Raw genomic sequence first — 26,349 nt, forward strand, 5'->3', positions numbered from 1 at the left:
AGCTGTTGCTGCGAGCCGGCGGAGGGCGCGGGCCGGCACCACCGTCCCCCCTTGTCCGTGGCCGGTGCTCGCGGGGCCTGGCGTGACGCCTGGGGCAGTGAAAAGCCTTCACTTGTCCAGCTGTGTTTGACCTTGGCTCATTGTCTACCAGGATTCGCCAAGCCAGTGGGGACAACCATGGTCCCTGCGGCATGTCCTCCTCTCAGTGGGGCCCTTGTAACCACGTGACCCCGGTCCCACCACTCACACTGCAGACAAGGCACCTGCACTCGGAGCCTCAGCCTCCGCCCAGGTGACAGGTGTCGGGGCGGCAGCCCGAGCCGGGACCGACCCGTGCTGCGCGGCACTGGGTCCCCAGCACTGGGGTCACCCCCTCTGATTGATGGCTCATCAGAATCTTTCTCTCTTTAAAAAATCATGATTTCTTGAGTTGACAAGTTCACACCTGAGTGTCAGGCGGAGAGCTGGCCTGCGTGCTCTAAACAGCGCAGTCCCCACGTCTGTGTGACAGGCAGCCCGGTGACCTCGCGTCGCAGGGGGCGCGAGCGAGGGCAGAACGTGGTGCCACCCCCTCGGGAGGGGTCACGGCACCACCGCGTCTGCCCGTCACTCTGCTCCCTCTGCCCACAGCTACCGCCAGAGCGCCCGGACGCTGTCTGAGATCCACCGGGACCAGCCGGGACACCCGGTCAACCGCACCATGTACTGGCTGGAGTACGTGCTGCGCCACCGCGGCGCGCCGCACCTGCGGGCCGCCGTGCACGAGCTGTCCTTCTGCCAGTACTTCCTGCTGGACGTGGCCGCCGTGCTCGCGCTGGGCGCCGCCGCGCTCCACCTCCTGCTGTCCCGCGGGGCCGCGCTCGCCCGCAGGACCCTCAGGGGCTGGTGGTCCGCGCGCGGACACAGCGCAGCCAACGGACACCCGCACAACGGCGTCCTCAACGGCAGGTGCCACGGCGGCCGCCCCGCGAAGCACGTGAAGAAGGCGCAGTGAGCCGCCGCCCGCCGCGCCCGGCCTCGGCCCGGCCTCCTCGCCCGCCCGCCCCACTAACGAGCCCCGGCCCCCAAGCGCCCCTCGCCGGCACCGGGCCTCGTGGGAGCCTCGACGACGCGCGGCGACTGGGCGGCCGCGTCAGGCCTGGGCGCCGCGTCCTGGTCCGCGCGTGTCGCTGCGAGGTGCCCCGGGGGGCCCGCCTTGCGCGTGCGTCCCGAGGGGGCTAAGGCCTGGCCGGAGGCGCTGAGGGCCGGGCGCTCCCCCCGGGACACGGGGCGCGCCGCCAGGGACCCCGCCACGAGGGACCCCCGCCCCGGGGGCATGAGAGCGTGGCGCCCGCACGTGCGCCCTCCGCGCACCTGTCCGGCTTTATGTTTATTTTTTGTTTTCACTTTTGTTTTCGTTTTCTTACTGTGGGTGCTTGTGTGAGAGAAACTCACGATTAAGTAAATGTGTAAATCAGTTGTCACATTTTACTTCCTTTTCCACCAACCAGTAATTTGCCTCTGGAAAAATTTTATAGTTTTTTCTACTTCTGTTTCGTGCATAACATTATGTTAAATGTGTGAAAGCAACAAAGCTCAGATTTTTGCTAAAGTTCTTTAACAGTTAACGATTATCGTTTCTGTGGCGTCTTTAAATGGCCTTATTGAATGTTTTTGTAACCGTCTGATGGCTTTTCTGTAATGTAATTTTTGAATGCTCAGGTGTTCTCTTTCCAAAGTTTTAACCTTAAGACGCCGTCCCGTCCCTGCCTCTTGCGGCCGGGGTCACGCAGTCCGCGTTCCGGGCGCCGCGTCTCACTCTTCCCCGGGGACGCGTCCGCTCCCTGTCGTCGTGGTGCTGGCTCTGAGCACTGTGAGCTCTCAATCCAGACTTTACGTGACGTGGAGAAGCGACCGTTTTTGAAATGAGTTTTGCAACCGAGTTTGTCCCCCACTCACTCCTCCGCCCCGCCCTCCACTCCCTCACAGCCATCTTGGCCGCCGGGGACAGACAGGGACGGCACCCGCGGGGGACAGAGACGCACAGCAGCCCCGCGGCGCAGCGCCTCCCCGCGGACCGGTGTGTCCTTAGCGTCCGCGCGCTGCTGAGTTTACTTACGCACCGTCAGCCGCCCAGGTCTGACCGCCGAGGGCAGGACGCGGCACTTACCCACCGACGCCCACACGGGGGCGCTGTGACCGTGCCGGTGTGGTCCGTCTCGGCCCGCACCGGGACTCGCGAGCCAGCCCTGCGCGGAGCGCACCCGCGCTGCTCTCCGAGCACTTGAAGAAACCCGCACCGGGCCTTTTCACAATCTTGCCGCCGTGTCGCTGGTAAAGAGGACGAGGCCGGGAACGCGGGCGCAGGGCCCCGAGTGTGCAGCGCGCTGAGTTTGCCCCTTTCGGCATCGCATGAAGCTGACGGCACACGCTGGATGTGATGGAGGCTTAGTAAACACGGTTTAAAACCCGGTGTTGTTGGCGCACTGTTTCTCCTCGAGTTTCATTGCACTGTGTGCCCATCACAAACGAGTCTAAGGTCTCCTGACCCTATACGTGGGCACGCGTGTGAAAACGGTGTCACGCGTGACGATGGCTTTTTTTTATCGCCTTACAAGATCATCAACGTGGGTCTTAAAACTGGGAGTTAACGTCCGGGGAGCTGTCGGCTGCTCGTTGTCGGCTGTTGCTAGCAGCTGTTGTTAGCCGTTGTTGTAAATAGTGATTTTCAATTTTCCACACTTGGGCTAGATTCTCTAATAAAGTGAAGTTTTCAAGAAGGTTTTGATTCATTTATTTTTTAAAAAGCGTCTGCAGGTATTCCTGTGGCCGGGCGCGATCAGGTCCCGTGCAGAGGAGAGTCGGGGCGGCTGCCCACTTCCGCTCCGGTGCGTGGCCCAGGCGGAGCCGGGGTTCTCAAGGACGGGGAGTGAGAGCCGGCGGGCGCTCGGACGCGGGGCCTGGAGCTCTCGTTTTCCGGTGAGGTCCCCGTGCTCATCGGCGTCCTCAGGGAGTCCCCGTGCACCTCCACGCCGGCCTGTGACGGCCAGGGCGCTCAGAGGCCTCCCGCCTGCAGCGCCCCACGTGGTCTGACCCCTGACCCCTGTCCTGCGGGGCCAGCGTCCTGGTGGCCGTCCCCCATGCCCGCCTCCACCGGGCCATGGGCATCAGCGTGCAGCCCCCGAGGGACAGCGGCCACCGGACTCTGCGCCCACCGCTGCTGCGCCTGTGACGAGGTGACCCACACAGCGTGGCCATGTCACAGGGCGTGAAATGCGTGGTCAGGCTGAGAGAGGGCGGCCGCGTGCTGTGCGGCCATGTCGCGCACTGCTGCCCTGGGCGACCGACCGGCGAGTGGCTCCCCGTGCACACCGGTGGCAGACTGGGGGCACGCCCGCGTGCCTGGCGCCCGCGGCAGGAGCCATGTCCCCGAGGGACGTGCGGGCGGGGCCCCGGGTGCACGTTGGGCGCCCACACTGCCCGCTGCTGTCCCACGGCCCGCGTCGTGAGCGCTTCCCTGGACCGTCCCCGTGAGCTTCGTGTCTCCTGAGCCACACGCTGCACCCCACCAGCACCCCCTGTCACGGGGGCCTGACCTGAAGGCCAGCGCCAGCTTCCGCTGGTCGTTAGGTCCTGATGGTGTAACGACAGTGACCTCCGGGCACACGCACACGCACCACGCTCGCACACACACCACGCTGGCCCCAGACGTGAGCCGCAGCAGGAGCACACGCGACGTCGGCCCTGGCGCGCTGACCATTGCGGCCCCTCCGCGTGGCTTTCGGCTTCGCAGTGGTCACGGAAAACGGTTCCGTTCATCCCTCCGCCACCTGCCGTCTGCCTGGTGGCGCCTCGGCCGAGCCGAGGCCACCCGCTGGTTCCACGTCAGGGCCGCTCCCCACCACCCGGGGCTGCCGAGGGGGACGCCCCACTCTAAGAAGAAAAGGTTTGAAAACAGGGAGCCAAAATAAGGAGACAGAAGAACTTCAGGGGATGATTCGGTGATCTGTCCGATTACTCAGGTACAATTAGTTCATTTTTCGTTCTCGGTAATTCGATTAAGCTGTAAATATAAAATCACACGGGATGCTTATTTGTAATTAGTATACGCAAAAACAATTGAAACAATACTTTCCTATGACAAGGTTTGAGAATTATACAAATTCTATTAGTAATGTCTAAAATATGCACTGAAGACCTCATCCTTCATACTTTGGAGACGGTAAGATCTTGGCCTAGCTTTTTAAAAAACACTTCATGCAAAGAACACAAGCGAAATTTTTGGCAGGCAGCAAAAACATTTTTCCAATGACCTTTAGTAAGAAGTGCCTTAGAAATGCATGCAATTAAAATACTCGCTTTGTCGTTTTTTTGCAAAATGTTACAAGTTCCCAGATACTCAGGAATCCGGGTGGTTGAGTTGGGGCTTTGGAGTGGGAGGATTTTCTGGATTCTTTTAGTTTTCAAACTATGGAAACCAAAAGTCACTCAATAATTATATAATCCACACTCTTTACTTTGGTAAATAGGGCATAGTTTAAGAAAGAATTCACATAGTCTGCGAGATTACTGGTAATGCGCCTAGTCAGTACGGTAAAACCAGCAGTTTTTTTTTCAGCAGAGGAACGGATAGTGTAAGTCCAAACTGAAATGACAGAGCTGCATGCGAAATTATACAGCTACCTAAATAAAGCAGTTACGGCGGAGTCTACTCAAGGAGGTCTGACACCACACCGACTCTTTGCCAAAGCGAGTGGCCAGCAGCGCCACGATCCGCGTGCCGGACCCACCGTCAGCCCGCCGCCGTGGCACGTGGCAGTCCTAGAGGGCGGAACCCCGTTTCTTTTCGGGAGGATCGAGTTGGTGATGCACAGGAAGTTAGATATTCCATCCTGGTGATGCTCAAAGTAGTCTCCGAAATACAGCGATTGATTATCTTTAAGTTAGGACAGATGCAAAAAAATAAATAAATAAAAAATAAAAAGGTTGTCCAGGTCCTGGAAAGCAAATTATAACTAGTGAGTGTTTCAAGGAAAACTTAAAAAACGCTCAGTCGAGAGTTTCAGGTATTTCACGTTGTGTCTTGAAGAACAGGCTGCAGCAACGCAGGCTCGCAGTGGCTTCCGAGCACGTCATCAGCACAGTCCGCAGGAGGGGACTCGCTCGCTGTTTGAGCTCGTTCATCAGCAATGTCTGCTTCTTGATCTCTTCGGGAGTAGACGCCTGCTCATCAGGGGGACCTCGCCCTCTCACCCTGGATGAGGAAGAGAGACGAGGAGCTTGGGTTTTTCAGGTAAAGTCACACCTGTGGCGTGGAAGCTTGCTCTTTAAAGGAATTCCGTCATAACACCTTAAAAGCAGATAATCCCATTGTGATTCCTTAGGGAATCAGCCACAGGGAAACTCGGTTGCCAGTCCCCCATGCCGGGGCCGAGGTAACGCACGTGGGGACGCGGCCACCTTCCGTGCATGGCGACACCGACGCCCATGGCGACGTGGCATCTCCGAGGAGCAGGGCCGCCTCGTGCTCATTTCCCCGCGAAACCTGGGGAGGAACCGCGCAGATGTGTGTCCGCTGCGACCGTGACACCGTGGTGTGTCGTTCAAGGTGACGCGCGGTGACAATGACGTGCCTCCTCTGTGGCCGCGCCCTGGGGCTGCTTTATGGCGGCGCGTGCCGGGGAGTGAGGTGGCCTGGCTGGCTGAGCGCAGGTCCTTGTCCTGGCCTGGGCAGCGGCCGGTTCATGGGTGGCTCTTGGGTGACACCTAGTGGTGAAGCGTGGATCTGTCGGTCCAGTTTTTCCAGGGTTAAGTCGCCCGCATTGAAGATGATGTGGAGAGATGCTGGGAAGCATCGGAGACCAGGGCGGAATGGAGAAACCCAGCAAACTGCCTTCCTTCCGGGGGGGGGGGGGAGGGGCGGGAATAAAGCGGGGAAGAAGGAAAGGGAGGGGGGCGGGTCTGGACGGCGGACCTGCTCGCCCGCGTCCTGAGCCACGAATGGACGTCTGTCCTCCAGCCGGAAGGGAGGGCAGACGAAGGTCGATCGTGCGCATCAAGGTCACCTGGACCCTGGAAGACGGCGCGACCCATCTCAGCGAGTTTTGCCGAGTGCTGCTCTGTGTCAGGGTTTGGTATCGTGTAAGGCTTCAGACACAGGAAAATCAGTGAAAGTTTTTGAATGGAAATTATTTATATGGAGGTGTTATTTCAGGCCTCAAATACTGTGCATTTGCGATGATAAATGCAAGAAAAATGTGTGATGTCAGTCAACAGAATAGAAAACAATAGATTGAGATGATAAAAAGTTTCATTAGACGCAGATGAAGTTAGAGATAAAGACGCGCAGAGAATCCAGATATTTTCTCGTAATTTTTAAGCGCCGGGAGCCCGCGTGTGGACGCCCCATTATGTGTGTGCCCCGTGGAACTGGCGAGCTCCCTTTGGCCCGAGGGGGTCACCCCCATCCCCCGGGCTGTACCCCGATCGACACCAGCTGGGGATAGCAACGTGAAGAGAAGGCACACGGAGGGACCGTGGCGTGGGGCCCGAGGAGGACACGGCCGCCGGGACGGGACACAGGACGGAGCGGCCGCCAGAGCGGGCGGCGGCGGCCGGGGGCGGCAGGAAGTGCGTCCGTGCGCAGCGAAGGGAAGGCGGCTTCCCGTGTGACCGGACACGGTGCGGTTCATGTGTAACAGACGTGGGTTTCGCCGTTAATGGGAGCAGAAAAGCGGGGACAGTCCTCGGAACACGACTCACGGGCTCCGTGACAGACGCGGCCAGCGCCGCCCACCGGGCGCGTGCCGCGTCACCGAAGCGCATTCTCCGTGACTGCGTACAGCCCCCCGGCGAGGAACGCTTCGCCCCGACTTCACAGAAAAGGCCACTGCGACTCAGCGACGCTCCCCAAACTGCGCACGGCCCCACAGCTGGGGACAGGCAGGACCGGATGAGACCCGACGCCCCGAGTCCCCTCTCAGACGTCCAGGCTACGGCACTCGCCGTGCGTGTGGGAGTCAGGAAACGACGTCCCCTGCTTCAAACCTCGGACTGTAAAGGAGAAGCCACGTGACCTTGGGGCCATGTCCCTCGGCAGGCGTGAGAACCAAAGCCACACCAAGTGGGCACCGTGGCCAGTGGCCAGCGGCCAGCGCGCTCTCTGCCTTCGCGCCCACTCCCCGCTCCCCGGAGAACGTGGCTTGCACACCGCCCCCAGGGCGCGTGTGCACCCCGGCTGAGCTCGGCTCCGCCTCGCTGACCACCGGGTCCCTTCCCGAAATCGTCGGCCACCACCGAGCGAATGGTCACCACGTCCTCTAACCCGAACGTGGGCTTTTAAGATGTTATTCCATTCTAAATTGTTGGTGTCATCAAAAATAAGTCAGTGCTCATGGTCGGCGGGCCACTTTACAGACCAGTAAAACAGAGATGGGAGACCAGGGATTAACAGGGTAAATGGAAGTGTTGAAATTGAGGAACATGCATCATTGGACAACGCTATTGTTTCAAAAGAAAAAATACAGCGATAAAAGGTGTATAAATTTTTCTCCCTAGTGTCCTTTCTGTTGTTTATTTAATGCTTTTTGGGCCATGGTTAAATACAAAAAAGAGCGGTTTTGAGTGAGAATTGTGGTATAATTTTGAGAGGTCGGTATTTGACAATCATACGCTGTATTTCGATATAGGCTTATAATAAAATATCGTCCCTGTGTTTATCTGTGAAATAATCAATGACAGTATTTGTGTTAGACCATCGGGATAAACGCGAGAAGGAAAGAGGAGGAGATGCTGGCTGGCTTAAAGTTTCTGGAAAGTTCTGTAAAATTTACTAAAGTATGTCACTGAAGACCATGAGGTATAATTTATTTAGAATTTAAAGAATTTAAATCTTAAGTCAATCATTCTGAAGTAGTCAGTGGGTAGAAGTTTGGAAAATATTCTTGAAATTTAACTTTCTCGATTTATCATAATTTTCTCATCACCCAGAGTTCCTCTAAGTAGTTCACTGTAAGGTAAAGGTGAATTATGTAATTACAATTTATTTTGCGGTCTCTTTTAACAGTCTCAGGAAGAAAAACGTACACCCCGACCGACCCGAGCTGCGGGGAGAGGCTAGCGGTGTTTGGGGCGATTTCGCTCTCAGGTATCGGCATTGTCCCACCAGGTGTGTGCTACGTCATCGAAAGGCGAATGACATCATGTACGTGATTTAAAAGAAAATGAGAAAGAGAAAAAAAAATGAGTTCCTCTTTAACAAATCGGATCATGAGTTGAACTCAGCGTTACGTGGCTGCTGCTTACTATAAATATTCTCTACCCTTTCTTCCATAAACATCTCTGCTATCCCACTTGGAAAAAAATTTAATTTCTAGTTCAAGAAAAAAAAAAACGTCTATAAACTGGAGAAAATCGGCGTGCGCGTAAGCTCCGTGCTGGAGCCCTGAGTCCGGCGCGGTCGGCCGGTTGCCGCGGGGCAGGCGCTCACGCGGGGCGGCCTGAGGGTGGCAGCCGGGGTCTCGCGGGCGGCGCAGCGCGAGAACGGTGCGTGTTCGGGAATCTCACCAATCCGTGCCCAAGGACGATCTTACAAGACCCTACGGATGCCATAAAAAACAACAGGAAAAACCCCCACAAACCTTAATAAAGCATAAATCCAAGGCTGAATTCCGAAACAGAATAGGCGGAGATTCTTGACGCCCTTTATCATTTCATTGGCTTGCTCAGAACAGCCCCCCGCCACCACAGCCAGACCAGAATAAAAATCTTTCCGTTTCCTGAAGACCCCGAATTAGGTCAAGCACAATATCTCCAACTGTCAACAGCCCGCAGAAGGCTCCGTCTGGAGGGAGGACAGCGGGAGGGGCGACTTCCTGCCCCGGGGAAGTGTCACCTGTACGCTCCAGGCGGCGTGCGAGACAGCGGCACACTCACGCACCCTCACAGACGGAACGGGCGGGAGTCCCAGCAGGGTGGCGCGGGCTCCAGGCGGCCGCGGCGCCGGCCACTCGGGCACCCCCAGAGCGCTCCTTCTCCCCTGGAGGTTAATTTCAGGGCGGCACGGCTGAGAAGTGGGTTCACGTTAGAGATTTAGCGATGTCGAACCACGTGAGATTTAGATTATACTTCTTTTCTACGTAGGCATCAAAAGCAGCCTTTGCACGAGTGTCTGCCCTGGCACGTACGAAGGCCGACCCTTAAAACGACCGACACACGAGGGTCTCGCGCTCCCTGTGAACACATCCTGGCGCGTTCACCCCATAGCCTACCGATAACGTGTTTTCCTCCATGGATACTAAAAAAATATATAAATACTATATCATCATCAAAGCAGCATTACCTAGATTAATAGAATAGTACGATTTGGACCCACGTAAAGACAGCCTTACGCGCGCCGGCTGAGATTACACAGAGGGCCCCAAATCTCTGATAGCTTTGGTTGGAACCTCAGGGTGCAGTGCCCCGCCGGCTAAGTGCCCCACCAGCCCAAGCGGCACAGGGCGTCGGGGGCCTTCCAGGCGGTCCCCTCCTGCAGAGGAACACAGACAAAACCGCGAGAGGTGACGGCTTTACTTCTTCAGCAGGTCAAGGAAACATGACGAGGAGAAACAGGAGAATGTGCGTGAGGGACAGAGTCGGCCGTAACCGCTCACGACGCGTACGGGGCTATACGATCTGCTTCCGACACAAAAGCGGCGTGGTTCTCGCGTGAGGGCGGGGAGCGCGGGGGCCCTTCATGCAGACCCCGGTCACGCACAGGTGTCTCGGTCCTCGTCATTTCCTCGAGATGCTCACTCATCGCTTGTGCATAATCAGAGTCCCCGTCGCACACTGTTTCTGGACCCTATGGCTAACAGGCGGACCGGGCTGCAGGGTGATCCCCGCCCCGGACACCAGAAACGCCACCAAACCCCACAGCAGGTCCCCAAAGCTCGCACGGGGAGGCCGCCGGTCACTGCCGACGCGCAAGAGGCCGAGGGGGTTTGTTCACAGGGGCCCTGCCGGCGGGGGCGGCGGCCTTGCTTCTCTGTGCCTCAGTCCGGGGAGACGCGGCGGCCTCGGAGCCGGCGTGCCCAGCGCTATCTGGCCTTCTGCAGCTCCTGTCTCAGCCAGGCCGGCAGGGGCTGCCCCAGCCGGTGCAGTAGCTTGGCCAGCTCCACGTTGTGGTCCCGGTAGTAGCTGGAGAGGAAGGCTCGAGACTGGAAGGCAAAAGCGAGAAGGATGTCACCGGCTGGCTACATGGGGCCGCGTGGCCTGCGTCCCCGAAGGAGGCCCGTGACGGGCCAGCCGTGTGTGAGACGGGCGCCCCAGGACTGCCTCCTCGGCTTTGGCAGGAGGCCGTCCGTGAGGCGAGGGCGGGTCCGCACGTGACCGCCAGCCACACCATTGGGGACCGCGTGAACTGCAGGGCTCGCAGCGTCTACGCAGTGAGCGGAGCCGCGAGATGCGACTCAGGCTAACGCATGCCGAGCTGGGGCCCCCGCGTGCGACCTGCCCGCCGGACGGCAGCTAGAAAGACACACGCACGTCCTCCACCTCAGGTCACTGCCTGCAGAGCTGGGCCGCAACACACGACTCAGGACCAAAACGGATTTAAAAAAAAACATCATCAAGAGCTTTCTACTTTAAAATGTGATGAGGTCTCATGACAAGGGGCATGGTCATGGCTTTTCCTGCGAGGCTTATGTCATGAGTCCGGTGGGAATGACGGGCCCTTATTAGATGGGAGGGGCCAGAGGTTCAGGCGACGGCGAATGGCCGGGGAGTCAGCCAGTCCTGCCTGTGGCCCGCGGCCTCCCCAGACGCCTGAAGGGGCAGGGCCGGGCGAGCGTCCAGGTAAGAGGCGCGAGTCCGGAGAGGCCTCGGGAGCCCCGCCCCTCCCGCCCCGTCCCGTGCGTCTGTCTCTTCCCTCTGTGGGCCCGATCACATCCTCTCGTAATACGCCGGTGGCCTGCTGAGCACCGCGTCTGGCAACGTCATCGAACCCAAGGAGGGCACGCGGGGGCCTCTGACCGGCCGGTCCGGCAGAAGCGCAGGTGGCGACGGGTGACAGCCTGGGCTCGCAGCCGGCACCCGACGCGGCGGGGCGTCCGACGGGGCTGAGCAGGGGCCCGTGGGGCCTGGTGCCACCCCGTGCCCCTGTGTGACCAGACCCTCTGCCTGACTCAGCGCCACGCCCGAGGGGGCGTGCTGGGGACGGACATCTAACACGTCATTAGGAGGCTTACGTATTTGGCCCAAACCACCTGCGAACAACGTGAGGTCGTCGCACGCGGGGCTGGATTTTGCCGTCATTAAATGTCTACGTTCCAACCGGGCGCAATGACCAGCGGTTTCTGCAACATCTGCCCGTCACGCCCCGCCCGGCCGCCTGTCCACTAGACACACCCTCGGGGCGCGCACGGCACGCCAGGGAAGGAGGCGAAGCGCGCCCCCTGCTTCGGGGACGTCGGCTGCAGGCACAGAGGTCGGGGCCCCTCAAGAACGGGGGGGGGGGGGGAAGCTACCTCGGAGGCCATGGGCGGGTACTTCCGGCCTTTGCTCTTCCCGAGGCATCTGGTCTTCCCTCCTTCCAGCAGCTGACACCAGAAGCCCTTCTGCGGGTCGAATCTGCAGGAGACCAAACGCGTGAGTGATTCCGGGGCGCGCGGGTCACACGCTGCGCAGGAAGGCCGCGCCGCGCCCCGATTCCCTGCCGCCAGCGCTCAGGACGCCCGTCCGAGGGCGTCTGAGAGGAAATGAGCGACACGTTATCATATGTTTCTGAATATTTCTACTGTGATGGAAAAAGACATATCCTTGTCCAATCCCACATCGAAATTTTTAATCTAAGTTCCATAGTTTACTTATTCATCCATAAAAGATCAAGGCCCACTCACCAAACCCACAACCCGCGTATACGGGGCCTTTAGAATATTTATTTACTTATTAAATGATACTTCCCTGTCAAAATATATTAATCGATTTCTTTGGAATCATTCAATGGTATACCTTAAAACGGCTGAACGTAACATAGATAAAATTCTGTGACTAGAAAGACGACTTCAACTTGGAAAAACACGGTGTGTTTTTACAGTTAAAACGTTGCCACCTTCAAGGAGAAAATTACAAGCGCTAAAGTACGACTCGCCGCATGCTCCGCGGACGACGCGCGGGCGGGCCGTGCTGGCGGCCAGCGGGCAGGGGACGGCTCTCTGCGTCTCCCGTCGAGGGTCCCCACACCCTTTTCCGTTTTCACTTTTATTTTTTTTAAGCTCCCCACACTCTTGAAATTGTAACGTGGTTTTGCCGTCACGGCTGCACACAATCGAAACAGAAAGGAGGTGTGGCCCGATTACGCGTTTAAACGCAAACGTTCGAGCTTCGAGCGCCCGTTTCCGGCGTCCGGGTGGGAGGGACGGAGGCAGCGGCCGCATGAGGGGCTTCGCGTCTGTCGCTACGGGACGTGTCACGTGCGGCACTCCTGTCGCTCAGCGCGGGTTTCAGAGGACAAGGCCCGGGGACGGGTTGGGCGCTCACGAGGAGCGGGTCAGCTCGCTGCCGGGCCCCCTCCCTGCGGTGCGGGCGCCCGCTCCAGCCTCTGCACGCCCGCGGACTCATGGGGGTGCGGGGGGCACGCCTCCACAGTCCCCCGCCCAGTGGGTCCTCGGGGGCCGGGCCCGTGCTGTCCTGGGTGCGATGGTCTGCGTTGTTAGAATGGAGTGCCTCGCTGGGGAAACGGGCAAAGGGGAGACAAGGCGCGTCCATCCTGGGCTCCCGATCTGCTCCCCACCTGTCACGGTCCTGCCCCCCGGTCCCTTTCATCCCCCCCGAGAGGAGAAACGCCCCGGCCCGCTGCGCAAAGCGAGACAGACGTCGGCCCCCGGGACGAGCCCCTCGGCAGCGTTTCCGGCCTTGGGCTGGGGACATTGAGCTGCATGAAGGTGAAACAGCCCGGCTACGACGCCGCAGGGGTCCTGCCCGTGGGAGGCGCTGCCTGCCCCCCGCGCTGCCCGGCAGCCCTGTGGCAGGGGGGCAGGGCTTCCCCAGGCTGAAGCCGCCCCCCGGGGGGCTCCCGCACCGTGCACCCACAGCACGTCGCTGTCCTGGTCTCGGGCGCGGCACGGACGACCCCCCCCCCCCCGAAAGGGAACAGGCCGCAAGTCGCATCCGCGATTGATTCACTGCCCGTGGTCGTTTCGGTGGGCAGGAAACGTCCACACACGTTTTACGAGGCCCACGTCACCCCGACCCAGAGCCAGACGAGGCCCCCACAGACACACAAAACCGCGGGCCAGTGTCCTCGGCGAACGGCGCACAAGTCCTCGACAGACACCACAGCACGCAAACCCAAGATCGAGCGGACTCATTCCGGGGACCAGTCGACTCGACTCCCCCGAAAACCGCCAGCACCCCACGCGCTCGGCAAGGCTGCAGGGCGCAAAATCGGCATTCAGAAATCCGGCATTTCTACGGGCAAATAGCAACCCCACTCACAGTTGCGTTGAAAAGAACAAAACGCCCAGGAGTGAGGCTAAGCGAGGAGGCGGGAGACGGGCGCCCTAAAAGACAGCCCGCAGGGAGCGCCGTCCCCAGACGCCCCGTCCTCCCCGCGGGGCCCCGGGCGCCACGAGCAGAGGCGAGCCGCCTGCTGTGTCCCGTGTCGACCCCGAGCCGCGGCTTCCACGAGCCCACGGCGGGGCTGCGCTCGCACGCGGCAGGTTCCGGGGTGGCCCGCTGGGTGGCAGTGGGTCCCTGGAACGTCCCGCGAGGCCCCGCTTGGTTCTAATTTAATTAAGACGGGCAGAGCACGTGCGTCCCCTCCCCGCCCGGCCCGGCCCGAGGCACCGCCCTTCCCCGCTCACGAGACCCTTCCAGCCCCGCACCTCCTTCCCGGGACCTGTCCCGCGCAGAGCAGACACCCGAAAACTTTACGTAACCAAACTTATGTTGGAAAGTACCGGAAAGTACCGGCGTGACTCGACAGGAGCGCGCCCCGTGAGTGACGAGCTGGTCCCTTGCTTCGAGCATGAAACGATATCCACCTCCCCGGCCAGAGCTGGTGACTCCGCACACTCGGCCACCCGCGAGGGCCGAGGAGGGCGGAGACCGAAGGGAAGGACACCGGCCGCGAGGACACACTCACGTCAGTGCCTGGGAGTAATTGTAATGGGGCGTGACTCCCAGAAACTTCTGGATTTCGTCCATCACGGTGGCGGGGTACGACCTCAGCTGTTGTCCGTCGATGATCAGCAACTGTGAAGTCAAAAGCAGTCCCTTTAGGAAGAACGTGGGAGAGACCGGGCCCCTCCCGCGGCCCGGTGCATTAGCCAGTGCTCGGCGGACGGGGGGGCCCGTATGCTCTCTCGGAGCGCAGCTGGGCCGAGGTTCCTAAGCTTCCCGACGACGGCCACCACGAGCTGCCGGGGGCGACACTTACGCCCTCGAGCGACCTGACCGTGACCCAGAAGTCAGCCCGGATGCCACGGGTGGGCAGCTCGCGGCAGCGGGTCCCTCCGCCGTGCGATGGGCTGGCCTCGGGGCTGAGCCCACGGCGCGGGCATCGTGGGCGCACGGGCGGAAATCGCCCACCCACCCCGAGCGACCGGGCAGAGAACCCGGGCGGAGCGGCGGCCTGGTCCGGCCCACGCCAGGGACGCTTTGCTCACAACCTCCTTCCTCGTTCTGTCCCGCGTTCCCGCCCGGTGACGGCTCGCCCCCTCCTGACGCGCTGATGCCTGAGCTCCTGCTGCCCGGGCAGGAGCCCGTCAGGGCAGGCGGCGTCCGGGGACCTGCGCACGGCGCCCACACGTGCATCACCCAGCCGTCTGCTGGGCGAGCCCCCGGGGCCGCCTGGGTGATGGCGTGCCCCCTCGAGACCAGGTCCCCTCGGCAGGGCTGCGACCCTAGCGCACCCCGCATCAGGCACGGGCGCCTCTGGGCCACGGCGCCGTCGGTCGCGGTCACGTGACCAGGATGTCACAGACGGCGGCCGTTACCGCCGGGACGGTACCTGGGAGGCAGCGAAGTGAGCCAGCCAGCGCTCCAGGTGGGCCGCGTACCAGCCGGGCACCAGGCACGTCCTCTGCAGGGCCAGCAGCTCGGGCGGGGCCTCCGGGCCGGTCGTCACCACCGCGTGGAAGTCAAACCGCAGGGCGGCCGGGTCTCCGTGCGACCGCTGGTGCTGCCGGGCGAGGGCGGCGCAGATCAGCGTCTCGCTGCGCGGGCTCCCGGCCGGTTGTGCAGCGGGAAGTTTGACTCTCCCTTGGCACCGCGTTTGCTCCGGATTCTGCTGCTTTTAACCCCTGGACACGCCCCGGGGCGCCACGCCTCCCTCGGTGTGGGCTCCCTGTCCCTGTCTGGGCCTCCTCCCTGCTGGCGGCACACGGCGACCGCCTGCTCCACGGGGCGGCCCTGCCTCCCACCTGGTACCAGGAGTACGCCCGGTCCGAGGGGTCGATGAGGATGGTGATGATCTTGGCTTTGGGGACCAGGGAGGCAGCGCGCTTGGGGGCGTCCTCCGAGTGGAAGTAGCTGGAGCTCTTCTCAAACAGGAAGTCGGCGGAGGCGTTGGGCGGCGTTGGGAAGAAGCCCATGTACCTGCGGGTGGAGGGGGCGGTTAGCGTGGGGTCCCCCCTCCCACCCCCCGCCCCTGCTACGGACACGAGACCGTGCGGACACCTTCACGGTCTGCTGTCCGTTCGTAACCACTGGTATCGTGAGGTGGAAATGGCCATTATTCTGCGTACTCTGCGAAAACGGCCAACAGCCCCGTTAGGGCAGCGGGGGGCTCCGGCTGGGCCGTTAGGGGTTGGAGGGCACGTCCTTCCTTTGTCCTTCAGATTTGGGGCAGTTTTCTGCACCATCGAAAGCCAGACCCAGGGAGACTCAGCTCAGCCTCGACAGGCGGCAAACACCACCAGATGCCTGGTAACCGCTTTGAAACCGCACGCCGGTGCTCGCGGACCGTGTGCAAAATTCTGGAGCTGGGGCGGAAGTGCACGGGGTCGGGAGGCGTTTCCTTTCTGGGACATGTTACTGCGTCCCCAACGTGGAGCGGTGAAAAGCCTCAGAGAAAGCATCAAGTCTGGGGTCAGGCTTATTCTCTTTTGGTTTAGGGAAAAAAAACTCTGATTTCAAATTTTTTTCACAACGTAGCAAGCGCAAAGCAAGAGTCCTTTTACGTGCGTGCGTGACCAGAGTGAACACGGTTTTGGAAATGCTCCGCTAGTATCTGCGTGGCAAATGTCGGCTTACGTCACCTCGCACGCTCACAGCCCTCGTGGTTAATGAGGATGCACGTCACCGAGGATAAAACGGAACCAACTACGGAGCGAGTCGCTTCCTCAAGCGCCACGGCGAAGACGGACGATGCCTGTCGTTAAAAAATCTCCGAGGCACAGTGAAAGGATAGTACGCCTAAGGAGCACTTTCAGCATCCTCGTGACTAATCCTGATGAAGAAGATTCTCTAATTCCATCGCATCAATTTACCAGAAAAATATTACCATAATCGCACTGTCCAGATCGAATGATAGGAACGCCGATAAAACGCGCCGTCATCGTAAATCAGCGTCTAGCTGGCTGCGGGGGACCCGAGCGCAACCAACCCGCCCGCCGCGCAGGTGCCCCGCAGCCGCCGTCACGGCCGCCACGCTCCTTACCAGTCCAGGCCCTTGTGGTAGTTGTTGCCGTTGAAGAACTGAACTTCCTCAAGTGTCTGGGGGCCGGGCAGGCTGCTGGCCACGGAGGGGTGCATGAGGAGGAAGAGGCAGAGGGCCGTGGTCCCTGGCGGAGGAAGGGGCCGGGGTCACGGCGAGGGAGGAGCCGGGGTCACGGCGAGGGAGGGGCCGGGTCACGGCGAGGGAGGGGCCGGGGTCACGGCGAGGGAGGGGCCGGGTCACGGCGAGGGACGGGAGGCACAGGCGATTTTAGCAGAAGGTTGCGATCTTCAGTCGGCCGGTTCTCCTGGGCCACCGCGTGCGTCTCGCGAGGCAACGAGCCAAGCGGCGCTCTGGGCCGTGGTCGGTCTCTGCGATTCTATCGACCTAAACACCTGCCTCGGTATTCGCAGCTGGCCCGGTGAGGGGACGGCCGATCCGGCCGGGGCAGGACTTCGGGAATGGGCCGTCCCAGCCGCCTCCCCCGGGGTCAGGCGAGTGCTAGAGCATCCGGGACGAGGAGCACCCACCTGGACCCGCGGGCCCCCAGGGAGCACGACACCCAGAACCACCGCTCCACGCCGGCCGACGGGGGCTGCTCCGCGCACAGCCCCGTGGCAAAGACCGGCGACGACTCCGGATGGAGAGACACACTCGCTGGCCTGCGCACGCTCAGAGCGTGTGGACGCGGGTCGGGGACCGGGCACTCGCCTGGGGGCACAAGCCGGGGTGCGGGGACCAGCGAGTGACCCCAGCACGGGAGAGCGCGGGAGGCCAGCGGCGGCTTCCAGGAGGAGGCGCTTTCTAAGGTTACACCCTAAAAACAAGCGTTCCCACAAGGGTTAAGGGGGGCAGGGCTCTGGAAAGAGGGCCCCGTGGGGGTCCTGCCCCGGCGACAGGGGGCGGCTGAGCCCGACAGCGGAGGCCACGGAGGCCCGGTGACCGGGCCCCGGGCAGGCTGCTGGGTTTCCTGGGTCAGCGGGGGTCGGGCCCCCCGATGGCAGCGGGGGCCCACAGCAGAGGAGCGGGCGAGCACCGCGTTCGCCGGAAGCGTCTCCGCTCACAGGAGTGCGGGCGACCGGGCCGCGGTGCCCGGGGCCGATCTGCCACCGTGGAGCAGAGGCGGGGCGGGCGGGGCCCATCTGAGGGGGCCCCCAAGGCTGCCTCGGGGGGAGCACTCGGGAGCACACCCAGTGCAGGCGCCCCTGAAACAGGAGGGCGCCAATCGACAGACGCCCCGAGGAGACTGAGGCACTGATTAAAAACGCAGAGATACGAATCGAATCACATCGACTCCGTAAAGAGGGCCCTGGACGGCCGGGAAGGACAGAAGGGCAGGGGAGGCGCCCCGGCCACCGTCACATCGGACGGCGTCCTCTGAGCGCACGCAGCGCTGGCACCCAGGCCCTTTCGTTTTAGCTTGGTCTGGGGAAAGTCCCAGCCCGGCTACCAGTTTCAGCATGTCCATCCTCGTAGGTCCAATACTAAAACCTAACGGTGCGTCGCTGTCTTCACAACTACGAACAATGACAACACCAGACTCACGCCTAGCAGCCTGCAGGTTTCTAGCGGAACTAAGAAGTAAGACCATCCAGGGACGAGAGGTAGAAGAAGTGTCTTTAAACTCAGTGTTTAACAGGATTTCGCAACGTGGGGCGGCTCTGTTTCGTTCGCCGTCCCAGAGTTAGCACCGGGGAGCGGGTCCGGCAGAAGGCTCATGCCCGTCCGAGACGACGACCACGGAAGCGTGCGATCTGAAAACAGGTGCTCCCCTCCCCGCTCGTGACCGCTGTGGCACAACGTACATCCTCGGAGGGAGACGAGATTTCAGCAACCAATACCTAACAGTCTGGAGATTTCGCCCACGAGCTCACAAACGATCTCGCTCCTGGTACAAACCCGCTCACGGGGCCGGGCCGACTTACTGTTCCTGCTCGTCCGAGTCACGCTTTGCGCATTCGCTGGTGAAAATGTTTCTCGTCAAAGGGGTGAATTCAAAACATGCAGCTCAATAAAAACTTTAATTAATCAGGACATGAGCAAAGTGTATAAAACTGCCACATACTGAGGAAAGTGTGAAATATGCTAATTGGAAGTGTCGTCTCATCGGTGAAATACTTTCATCTCGTTTACTACACTCTTACACACCCGTCCTCAGCACGTGGCAAAGTGCCCAGGGAAAGAATGCCTGGCGAACCCCTGGGTGTCGGGAGCCACGTCCCAACCGCGCTTACACCTAACGATTGTCAAAACGCATGCCTGGAGCGTGTCTGACAACGAGGGCCGGCTCCGGGCGAACGGTCCCTGCAGGGCGGGGCGGAGCGCAGCGTGAAGCAGCCGGAATCCGGCTGTAGCACGTGTAACAACAACGGAACCGACCGGGTAACTGGGCAACGCCACACAGAGGAGACATTAGAAGCCGGGGACCAGAACCGCGGGCCACCCTCGAGGTTCTCAAACATTTGACGGCCGTTCGCCGGTTTAAAATCCACAGCTCACGGCGTCGGCCTTACGTCTAGGTCGCAGGCGGGCCGGGGACGGTCCAGGGGTGCGGCCCGGGGCGGCGGTGGCCGCACGTGGGCGTCTCCCACGGCGCGCGGCAGCGTCCCGGGGGCCCCGGCCCGCATCACGAGCGCGGCCTGCGAGCGGCCCCGGCGGGGCCGTACCTGTTTTCTGGGGCCCGATGACGAGGAACCTCGGCAGGTGGCCGCACGTCTTCTCCCGGGACCAGATGTCCTTGTGCCGCTTGTCGTCACAGGGGTTCTGCGGGGAGGAAGCACCATGAGGCCGGCGGGGCGGAGCGCCCGGCGGGCCCGGGGGCGTCCGCGGGCGGCCGGTTCCCGCCTGGCCCTGGGCTGGGGCCGGTCCGGCTCGCGAACGCCCGGCGGCTCCTGACACGGCGGCCCCCGCCCTCCGGCCCGTCTCCCGGCTCTCGTCCCGTCCCGCGTCCGACTCAGTGCCACCGCCCCGAAGCCACCCCCGCTCCCGGTCTGCGCTCCCGTCCGTGCCCCTCGGCCTTGACCGCTCTGAGCCTGGTCTGGCCGCGCTCGCTCGGTCCCCTGTGCTCCATCCGCATCGGCCCTGCTTCCTCCCCGGGGGCTGCAAGGCCCCCCTGAACCCCGACCCGGCCGCGTTCCCTCCCCCCTCACCCCGCGCTGCTCTCCGCTGGCCCTGCTGACCCCGCGGCGTGGCCCTGTCCCGTCAGCCGATCACGCACAGGTCAAGGGCTGTGCCCCGCGTCCTGCCTCTCGGCCCGCGCCGGGAGCCGCAGGGGGGTCACGGCGGGACAGCTGTGGAGGGCAGGGCGGACGCACAGCTCCTCCTGGTCCAGTGTCGCCCCGTCTCACCCCGTCCTGCTCCCCGCTGCACGCCGTGTCCGGGACCCACATTCGCCCCCCCCAACCATGACACTTCGAGAATTAAGGGGGCCTCTAAAAGCAAACGATGCCGTTTTTGAAATATTTATCGACTGGCCAATTGACTATTAAATTGGTAACATAAAGAATAATTATCTTCAAAAACCACTTTCATAAATAAAATTCTTTCTAAAAAACACATGTTGGGCATTAAAACAATGATAATGTTTTATCCAAATATTTAAAATGACATAAGACGGCTGATCATTTATGGTTCCTATTTATGGAACTTAATCAGTTCTTTCTCTAACACCTCGCCACCAAAGTCCCTCTGGAGAACGGCTGTTTTCGGTATGATCTCAGTGTTTTTACTTTCCCAGAAAACTACTGGCAATCTTCTTCAAAGATGCTTCGTGGTCAATAAATTTGAAATGTTGACATTTTCAATCAACTCTTCTCTGTAGGCCAGTATGTTTTTAACTGGAGAAATAGTTTATCAGTTTGAGGTACGTGCAGACTAAATTCTGTCAAATTGGAAGATGCTTCCAATTCTATTTTTTTTCATATTGAAATGTCTAACTATTAGAGACCGAATATTCCTACACTTGTTTTCATTGAAAGTGTCTTTTTTTTTTTGACAAATGTTATTTCAAGATAAAACTTGTCAAACAAGTTGTCTTTAATTGTGATTCTTTTGACCACTTTGTCAAATACAGGTTTGCACAATCATAAATTTCTCAATAATGTTTCATTTTAGCTCAGAATATAACTTATCTCATTAAAGATAAGAGACCGTCAGGACATGCTTACTGCAGTGGAACTTCCAAATTTCAATTAAAGAATGCCCGATTAAACCCTGCATTCCATCTGAATTCTCGTTATTTAATTTGTTTAGTCTCCTCCCTTCTTGTTTTGAAGCTTTGTTTTCTTTTAAAGATGGAAAAAGGCACTAAAACAAAGAAAAATATTATTTAAATATACTTTTCTTCAAAATAACATTTTTTCTCAAAAATAACTTTCGAAGCCAATTCTCCTCAGGGTCATTATGCAGATGGTCAGGCCCTGGGCTCATCTCACTCTAGGACTTGGCGCTGGCCTGCTGAGCTGGTGACCAGATGCTGGCTGGACCCGGCAGGTGACAGGTGAAGGTGACGGCGGCGGGTGGCGGGAGCCTTGGCAGGCGCCTTGGCAGGCGCACGCACTCAAAGGCGGGGATAAACCGGTGGAGCTCTGGGCGCCCCCAGTGGCCGGAGGCCCTCAGGGCCCAGCGCGGGAGCGGCCGCGCCGAGGAGCCGAGGGACCGAGGGACCAAGGGACCGAGGGCGGGCGCAGCGAGCGCGCACCCGCGGGCGCGGCAGGCTTCAAAACGCGCTCGGATGCGAACTGCGTGGACGGTCCACCCCGAACCCCTGAGAAAGCCGCCGCCCGCGCCGCCGCCCCCGCATCCCCACGGGGGCCCCGCAGGCCCGTCCGCCCCCGCCGCCGCCCCCGCATCCCCACGGGGGCCCCGCAGGCCCTCCTCGCTAGTTGTTCCATCATCGCTTTAGATCACACACAGACCCCCTCCCCTCCGCACCCCGTTACCCTTTCCGCTTCCAGCGGGCAGAGCTCCGTTCCTCGGCCGGATGTTGGCAACAGGGCAACAGTCGCTGCGCCCGTGGAGTTTCCCCGCACGCGGCCAGGAACGCGCCCCGCTCGTCAGCCGCTTTCTTCCCGCCTCCAAAGGCGCGTGAGCCACCGCGGGGTCGGGCAGCGCCCCGCCCAAAGTCGGTCTTTCCCAGACAGTTCCCGGGGCTTTGTGCGCAGTGGGCCACCGAGCGTCTCCACCGCGGGCACGTCCTTGCCATCCAAATGTCCGCATGCAAAGCGGGTGAAATAAAGCCTTCCCGGGACAGGCGGCTTCAGCTGGACACGTGAGACGACTTTCCTTTGACTGAACACGCCGTTGTCTCAGAGTCTGGAGTCACTTATGGACATCCCCAGAAAATGCCATCAGGAGCCAACCATGGAGCAAAACGCTGAGGCCGCAATGCTCGCCGTCCCGAGCATCGTTGCCCGCGGCCCAAGTCACGCTCCTTCCCTGGCCCCTGGCCCCTGTGCCCGGCATGCGGCCTGTGGCGCTCGTCAGCCCCAGGCCAGGCAGACGGTGCCTTTGTGACCGCGATCCTGCCCGTTTGCACCGTCCCATCTCGTAATGACCACTTCATTATCTGGTATTTGCGTTCCCGAGTTTGTATTCCGAAAGGTGTGTGCAGACTTTCCTGCTCTGAATTTCCTTCCACTGTCTGAATATTTGACTAGCGGCTGACCTCATACCTAACTTTTATTGATCCCCTTCTGTATTCCAGGCATCTGCTTGACGTAGATTATTTCTAATCCTCAGAGCTTCCTGGCAGGGCAGGTGTCATTATCTCTTCTTTCCAGCCGAGGAAGCTGAGATGCAAGGTGTTCTATTTAGGCCTCGCTGAAGGTCGCGCGGCAAATGGGTTTCAGATTTGGGCTCAGAAGCTGAGGTCATCTTCACAGTTAAATTGTGTGCATGTGCGTGTGTGTGTGCATGTGTGTGAAAGAAAGTGAGAGAGAATATTTCTGGCAGAGATTACAAAAGTCGAAGTGTCTTCCCAGGAAAAAGCAAAGCATTTTCCTGCACTTTCATACTCTGCTCCGTTGCTGTTCTTTTCATTTTAAAAGTCAGGAAATTACAAAGCAATTGTATCTCTTTTCATTTTCACTCTCTGATTGTTCCCTGGATACCCGAAACTGGTAGAAACAGTAACTTTAAGTATCTAGCACTATAGATACATTGAAACCTTGGGGAAATCGGTGAAAATCGGTGGGGCGGCTCTGGCCACAGTGCTGACCAGGGCTCGCAAGCCGGCGCTCGCACAGGCGAGGGGCGCAGGCGCTGTGTGCTCACGTGGCGACCCGGCGAGCGGCCTAACTTTTACGTAGTTGAAGAGATGGTTTCCTGAGGGGACGACGCAGACTCAGGAAGGGCAGTGAATTCTGGTGGAATCGTGTCATTTCGAAGGGTACGAGCACCCATATTTTTTCCTCTCGAGTAAAATAAAAACCTCAAATTCACGATGAGGCTAAAAACGCGTGTTTGAAAAAAAATCATCCTGCTTATCCTGGTTTGTATTTTCATGGGGCACATACGTGAAATAACTTCTGCTCCCATCAGGTCTGCTCACCTCGCCCTACCTCGCCGCTGCTCTGCTGAGGACCTGCTGGGCTCGCTGTTTCTCCGCTTGCGTCACTGCCAGGGCCACCGTGCGTCATCGGCTGGAGACCGAGCACCCCACCCCGCCCCCGCCCCGCACCCCCGCAAAGGCCACGCGCCTGCGCCGGGCAGCCGGGGCAGCAGAGAGCGACGCGTGCCCTGAGGGAGGGGGCGCCGGTGAGGACCCCGCTTCACAGGGACTCCGCGGAGCGGGGGCGGCGCCTGCCCGCTGCCGGGCAGGTGCTGTCTGACTCGCCATCTGACCCACCATCGGATCCGCTGACCCAGCTGGCGTCCCGGGGACCAGGTCGCGGGGATCGCACGAGGCGGGGCGTGCACGTGCTCTACACGAGCCGAGTGGCTCCCGCGGGCACCCAGCTGGTCGGGAGGGCGGCGGCACCGAGACGTCTTTGCCTGCCGATCGGGCTCGTGGCAGATTGGCTGGGCCGAACGGAACTGGGGGGCGGAGCAGGGACAGACGGTGAGAGCGCGGGGCGCAGCGGCCTCCCGCATCCGCTCTGCGCTGTCGGCACCTGCTCCAGGGTCTGGGGGCCTCGCGTCGCGGCGGCGCCGGCGCCCATCTCCCTGGAGAGCCAGTGGCCGACCGTCTCGGGGCCCGCAGCGCCCACTCTCAGCTCAGTCCCACCCAAGATGACCAGCTGGAGGACGCCGGCCTGCCGCCTCCTGCGCGCACACGCGCCCGCGCGCCCGGCCCGCGAAGCGTCAGCGCGCACGCAAGGCGCAGACGCCCCATCTGCGGAGCAAACCGCGTCCTGGGCGGGGAAGGGACGCCGGGCGAAGGACGCCGTCACTGCTAAACGCCATCTCCCACCACGGAGGACCCGACACGGCCGGGCCGCGCTCACCCGCTGCGCCCCCACGCCACCCGCGGAGCCCCGCCCGTCACCTGCCACAGCGGGTCCCTCTGCTCCGGGAAGAGCTCGAAGTACTTGCGGGCCAGCTGCACGGGCGGCAGCGTCTGCAGGCGCAGGTTGGTGCAGCTGTGCACGAAGTCGGCCAGGTGCACGAAGGTGTACGGCCCCAGCCGGTCGTTGCCGTAGTTGGACAGGTGCGTCATGAAGACGCTGATCTGAAAGGGAAGCAGAGCGGCACGGAGAGCTGCGCGCGCGCCCGCGCTGCGCACGGAGGCTGCGCCCGCCCGCCCGGCCGGGCCCGCCCCGCATCCCACCAGCAGCCCCGCCGCCTTCGGGGGGGGGGTCACCCACCGCATCGTGCCCCCCCCTCCTGTGCTGGAGCTGGAACCCCAGAGTGACCGTATTCAGATCGAGGGTCTTTAGGGAGGTGAGTCGAGTTAAACGAGGTCGCAGGGTGGGGCTCCGATCTGGCAGGACCAGTGTCCTTGGAGAAGAGGGCGAGCATGTCCCCACCCCCCACCCCCCACCCCCCACATACACACACAGCCCGCAGAGAAGCCCAGCGAGGACGCAGCGGGTCGCAGGCTGGCTGTGGGGAGGAGACGCCTCACCGGAAACTGAGTTCGCGGAGCCTCGGCCGCGGGTCCAGCCCCCAGAAGTTTGCTGTTTAAGCCCCGAGTCTGTGGCACCCTGCCAGAGCAGCTGGGTGTCCTTAGCGTGGGGATGCACTCCTGCCCCGTGCTCCCCCTGGGCGCCGGGCGGGGCCTCTGGGCGCCCTCCTGAGGTGGCTGAGATGCTCCCTGAGGCAGTGGGGACGCAGGGTGGGGCGGAGGGCGGGGCTCGGCCGCCTCCTCCGCATCCCTGGACCGCGTAAATGGCACCTGGGACACCCGCGGCGCTGACCAGGAGCTGGGCGAGAACCTAAGCCCTTCTGGACGCATGGCGAGACCCTCGCAGGGCCGGCAGGAGGGAGGGCAGCCACCGACCCCTCTCAGACGGGGATGCGCTCGGCCCAGGCCACGCCTCCGGTCAGCGCCTTGCAGTTTGAACCTGTCAGCTTGCTTCCCAAATGCGGCACAGGACAAACCTGGCAGCTTCCCCCATATAATGGAATTATAGCGAGAGCGGGCTGGACACCATCCGTGTTTTTTTTCCTTTCGCCTTTTTGAAAATAAAAGACAAAATATCTGTCTGTCGGAGAAGTGGGAAACCTGAGTGAGGGTTATCTTGCCGCTCAAAGGCCTTCTTTCCTCCTCTTAAATTGGAATGACAGAAGAGAAATTATGTTGGGGCTCCTGGGTGACAGCTTCTGAGACAATGAGTCACAGCATTTGAGAGGGATATTACTGCGGGGCTGGGAGTTATCTCCGAAGGCGAAGCCCCTCTCCAGCTGTTTCCGGCCCGTTCGTCCCCCTGGGGGGCAGTCCGAGCTTTTTATTCTAAAGGTCAAAAAAGAGAAAGATTTTTCTAAGAAATATTCTTTACATAGCTTGTTTAGATAGAAATTTAAATTAAACCCCTGACTGCTACTCAATACGATGCTCTTACCTGAGATCCGAGGGCTATCAGGGTGACGGGCTCAGGGCGCCTACGTCTCTAAGTCTCTTGTGCCCACGTTGGCCATTTTCCCTCCTGGTTACTGTTTTTTTTTCTTTTTCTTTCTTTCTTTCTTTCTTTTTTTTTCCCAAACAGGAAGTGCTCTCTCGGCGAAACTTAATGACAGAGCTTCTAGAACATGACACAGTACCAGGAGCCGAGGAGTAAACTCGCAATGGTGGTCATGAGAGCTGCATCATCACCACAGAGCGCTATGCGTTTGATCCCAATGGCCATGCACGTATCTCAGCCGCCGCCGTGATTAAGAAATAAGGCAGAGTAAGCGGCATGCTTCGCGGCGATTTCAGTTTCTCGGGACCGAAATTATCCCGGAAAACCAGGCTGCGGGCCGAAGGCCCGAAGAAGGGGAATCGCGTCCTGGAAGTGTACCGCTCGCCCTCTAGCGCCGCTATTCTGAGGTGGAAATTTAAGGCACGTTTCGTCTAAACTCTGACGAAATTATGAATAAAAATGCTACTTAGAGAAAATACTGATCGAAGGTTATTTTTGTATCGCAGGCAGGTGTGCGTGATGTTGGATTAGTGCCTTAACGTAATCCTGGGGTTTTTTGGGATAGAGAATGATCATCTTTAAGAAGCATTATTGACTTTATTAAGGTGACTGGTTAAGGAAATTACATAGGTTTCGAATGTACGATTCAGTAATACGCCATAGGTGCGC

General features: G+C 60.2%; 2 protein-coding genes across 2 annotated transcripts in view; one reads left to right on the forward strand and one right to left on the reverse strand.

The window, feature by feature from the left end:
• The window catches only part of UGT8 (UDP glycosyltransferase 8), a 29,335-nt gene extending 26,124 nt beyond the window's left edge, over window positions 1–3,211 (forward strand). The window contains exons 7-8 of the mRNA XM_016144798.2: window positions 631–990; window positions 3,100–3,211. Of these exons, the coding sequence (XP_016000284.2) occupies window positions 631–990; window positions 3,100–3,211 (472 nt within the window). The remainder of the gene's footprint in view (window positions 1–630; window positions 991–3,099) is intronic.
• Window positions 3,212–9,611: 6,400 nt separating this feature from the next.
• NDST4 (N-deacetylase and N-sulfotransferase 4) overlaps window positions 9,612–26,349 on the reverse strand; it is a 63,097-nt gene continuing 46,359 nt past the window's right edge. Inside the window, exons 6-13 of the mRNA XM_016144802.2 lie at window positions 24,105–24,287; window positions 19,285–19,381; window positions 16,622–16,745; window positions 15,384–15,558; window positions 14,972–15,142; window positions 14,105–14,214; window positions 11,487–11,589; window positions 9,612–10,178 (exon numbers count right to left, since the gene is read on the reverse strand). Coding sequence (XP_016000288.2) covers window positions 10,059–10,178; window positions 11,487–11,589; window positions 14,105–14,214; window positions 14,972–15,142; window positions 15,384–15,558; window positions 16,622–16,745; window positions 19,285–19,381; window positions 24,105–24,287 — 1,083 coding nt within the window. The 3' untranslated portion in view covers window positions 9,612–10,058. The remainder of the gene's footprint in view (window positions 10,179–11,486; window positions 11,590–14,104; window positions 14,215–14,971; window positions 15,143–15,383; window positions 15,559–16,621; window positions 16,746–19,284; window positions 19,382–24,104; window positions 24,288–26,349) is intronic.

The sequence above is a fragment of the Rousettus aegyptiacus genome, unplaced genomic scaffold (assembly GCF_014176215.1).
Source record: "Rousettus aegyptiacus isolate mRouAeg1 unplaced genomic scaffold, mRouAeg1.p scaffold_m13_p_16, whole genome shotgun sequence".
NCBI lineage: Eukaryota > Metazoa > Chordata > Mammalia > Chiroptera > Pteropodidae > Rousettus > Rousettus aegyptiacus.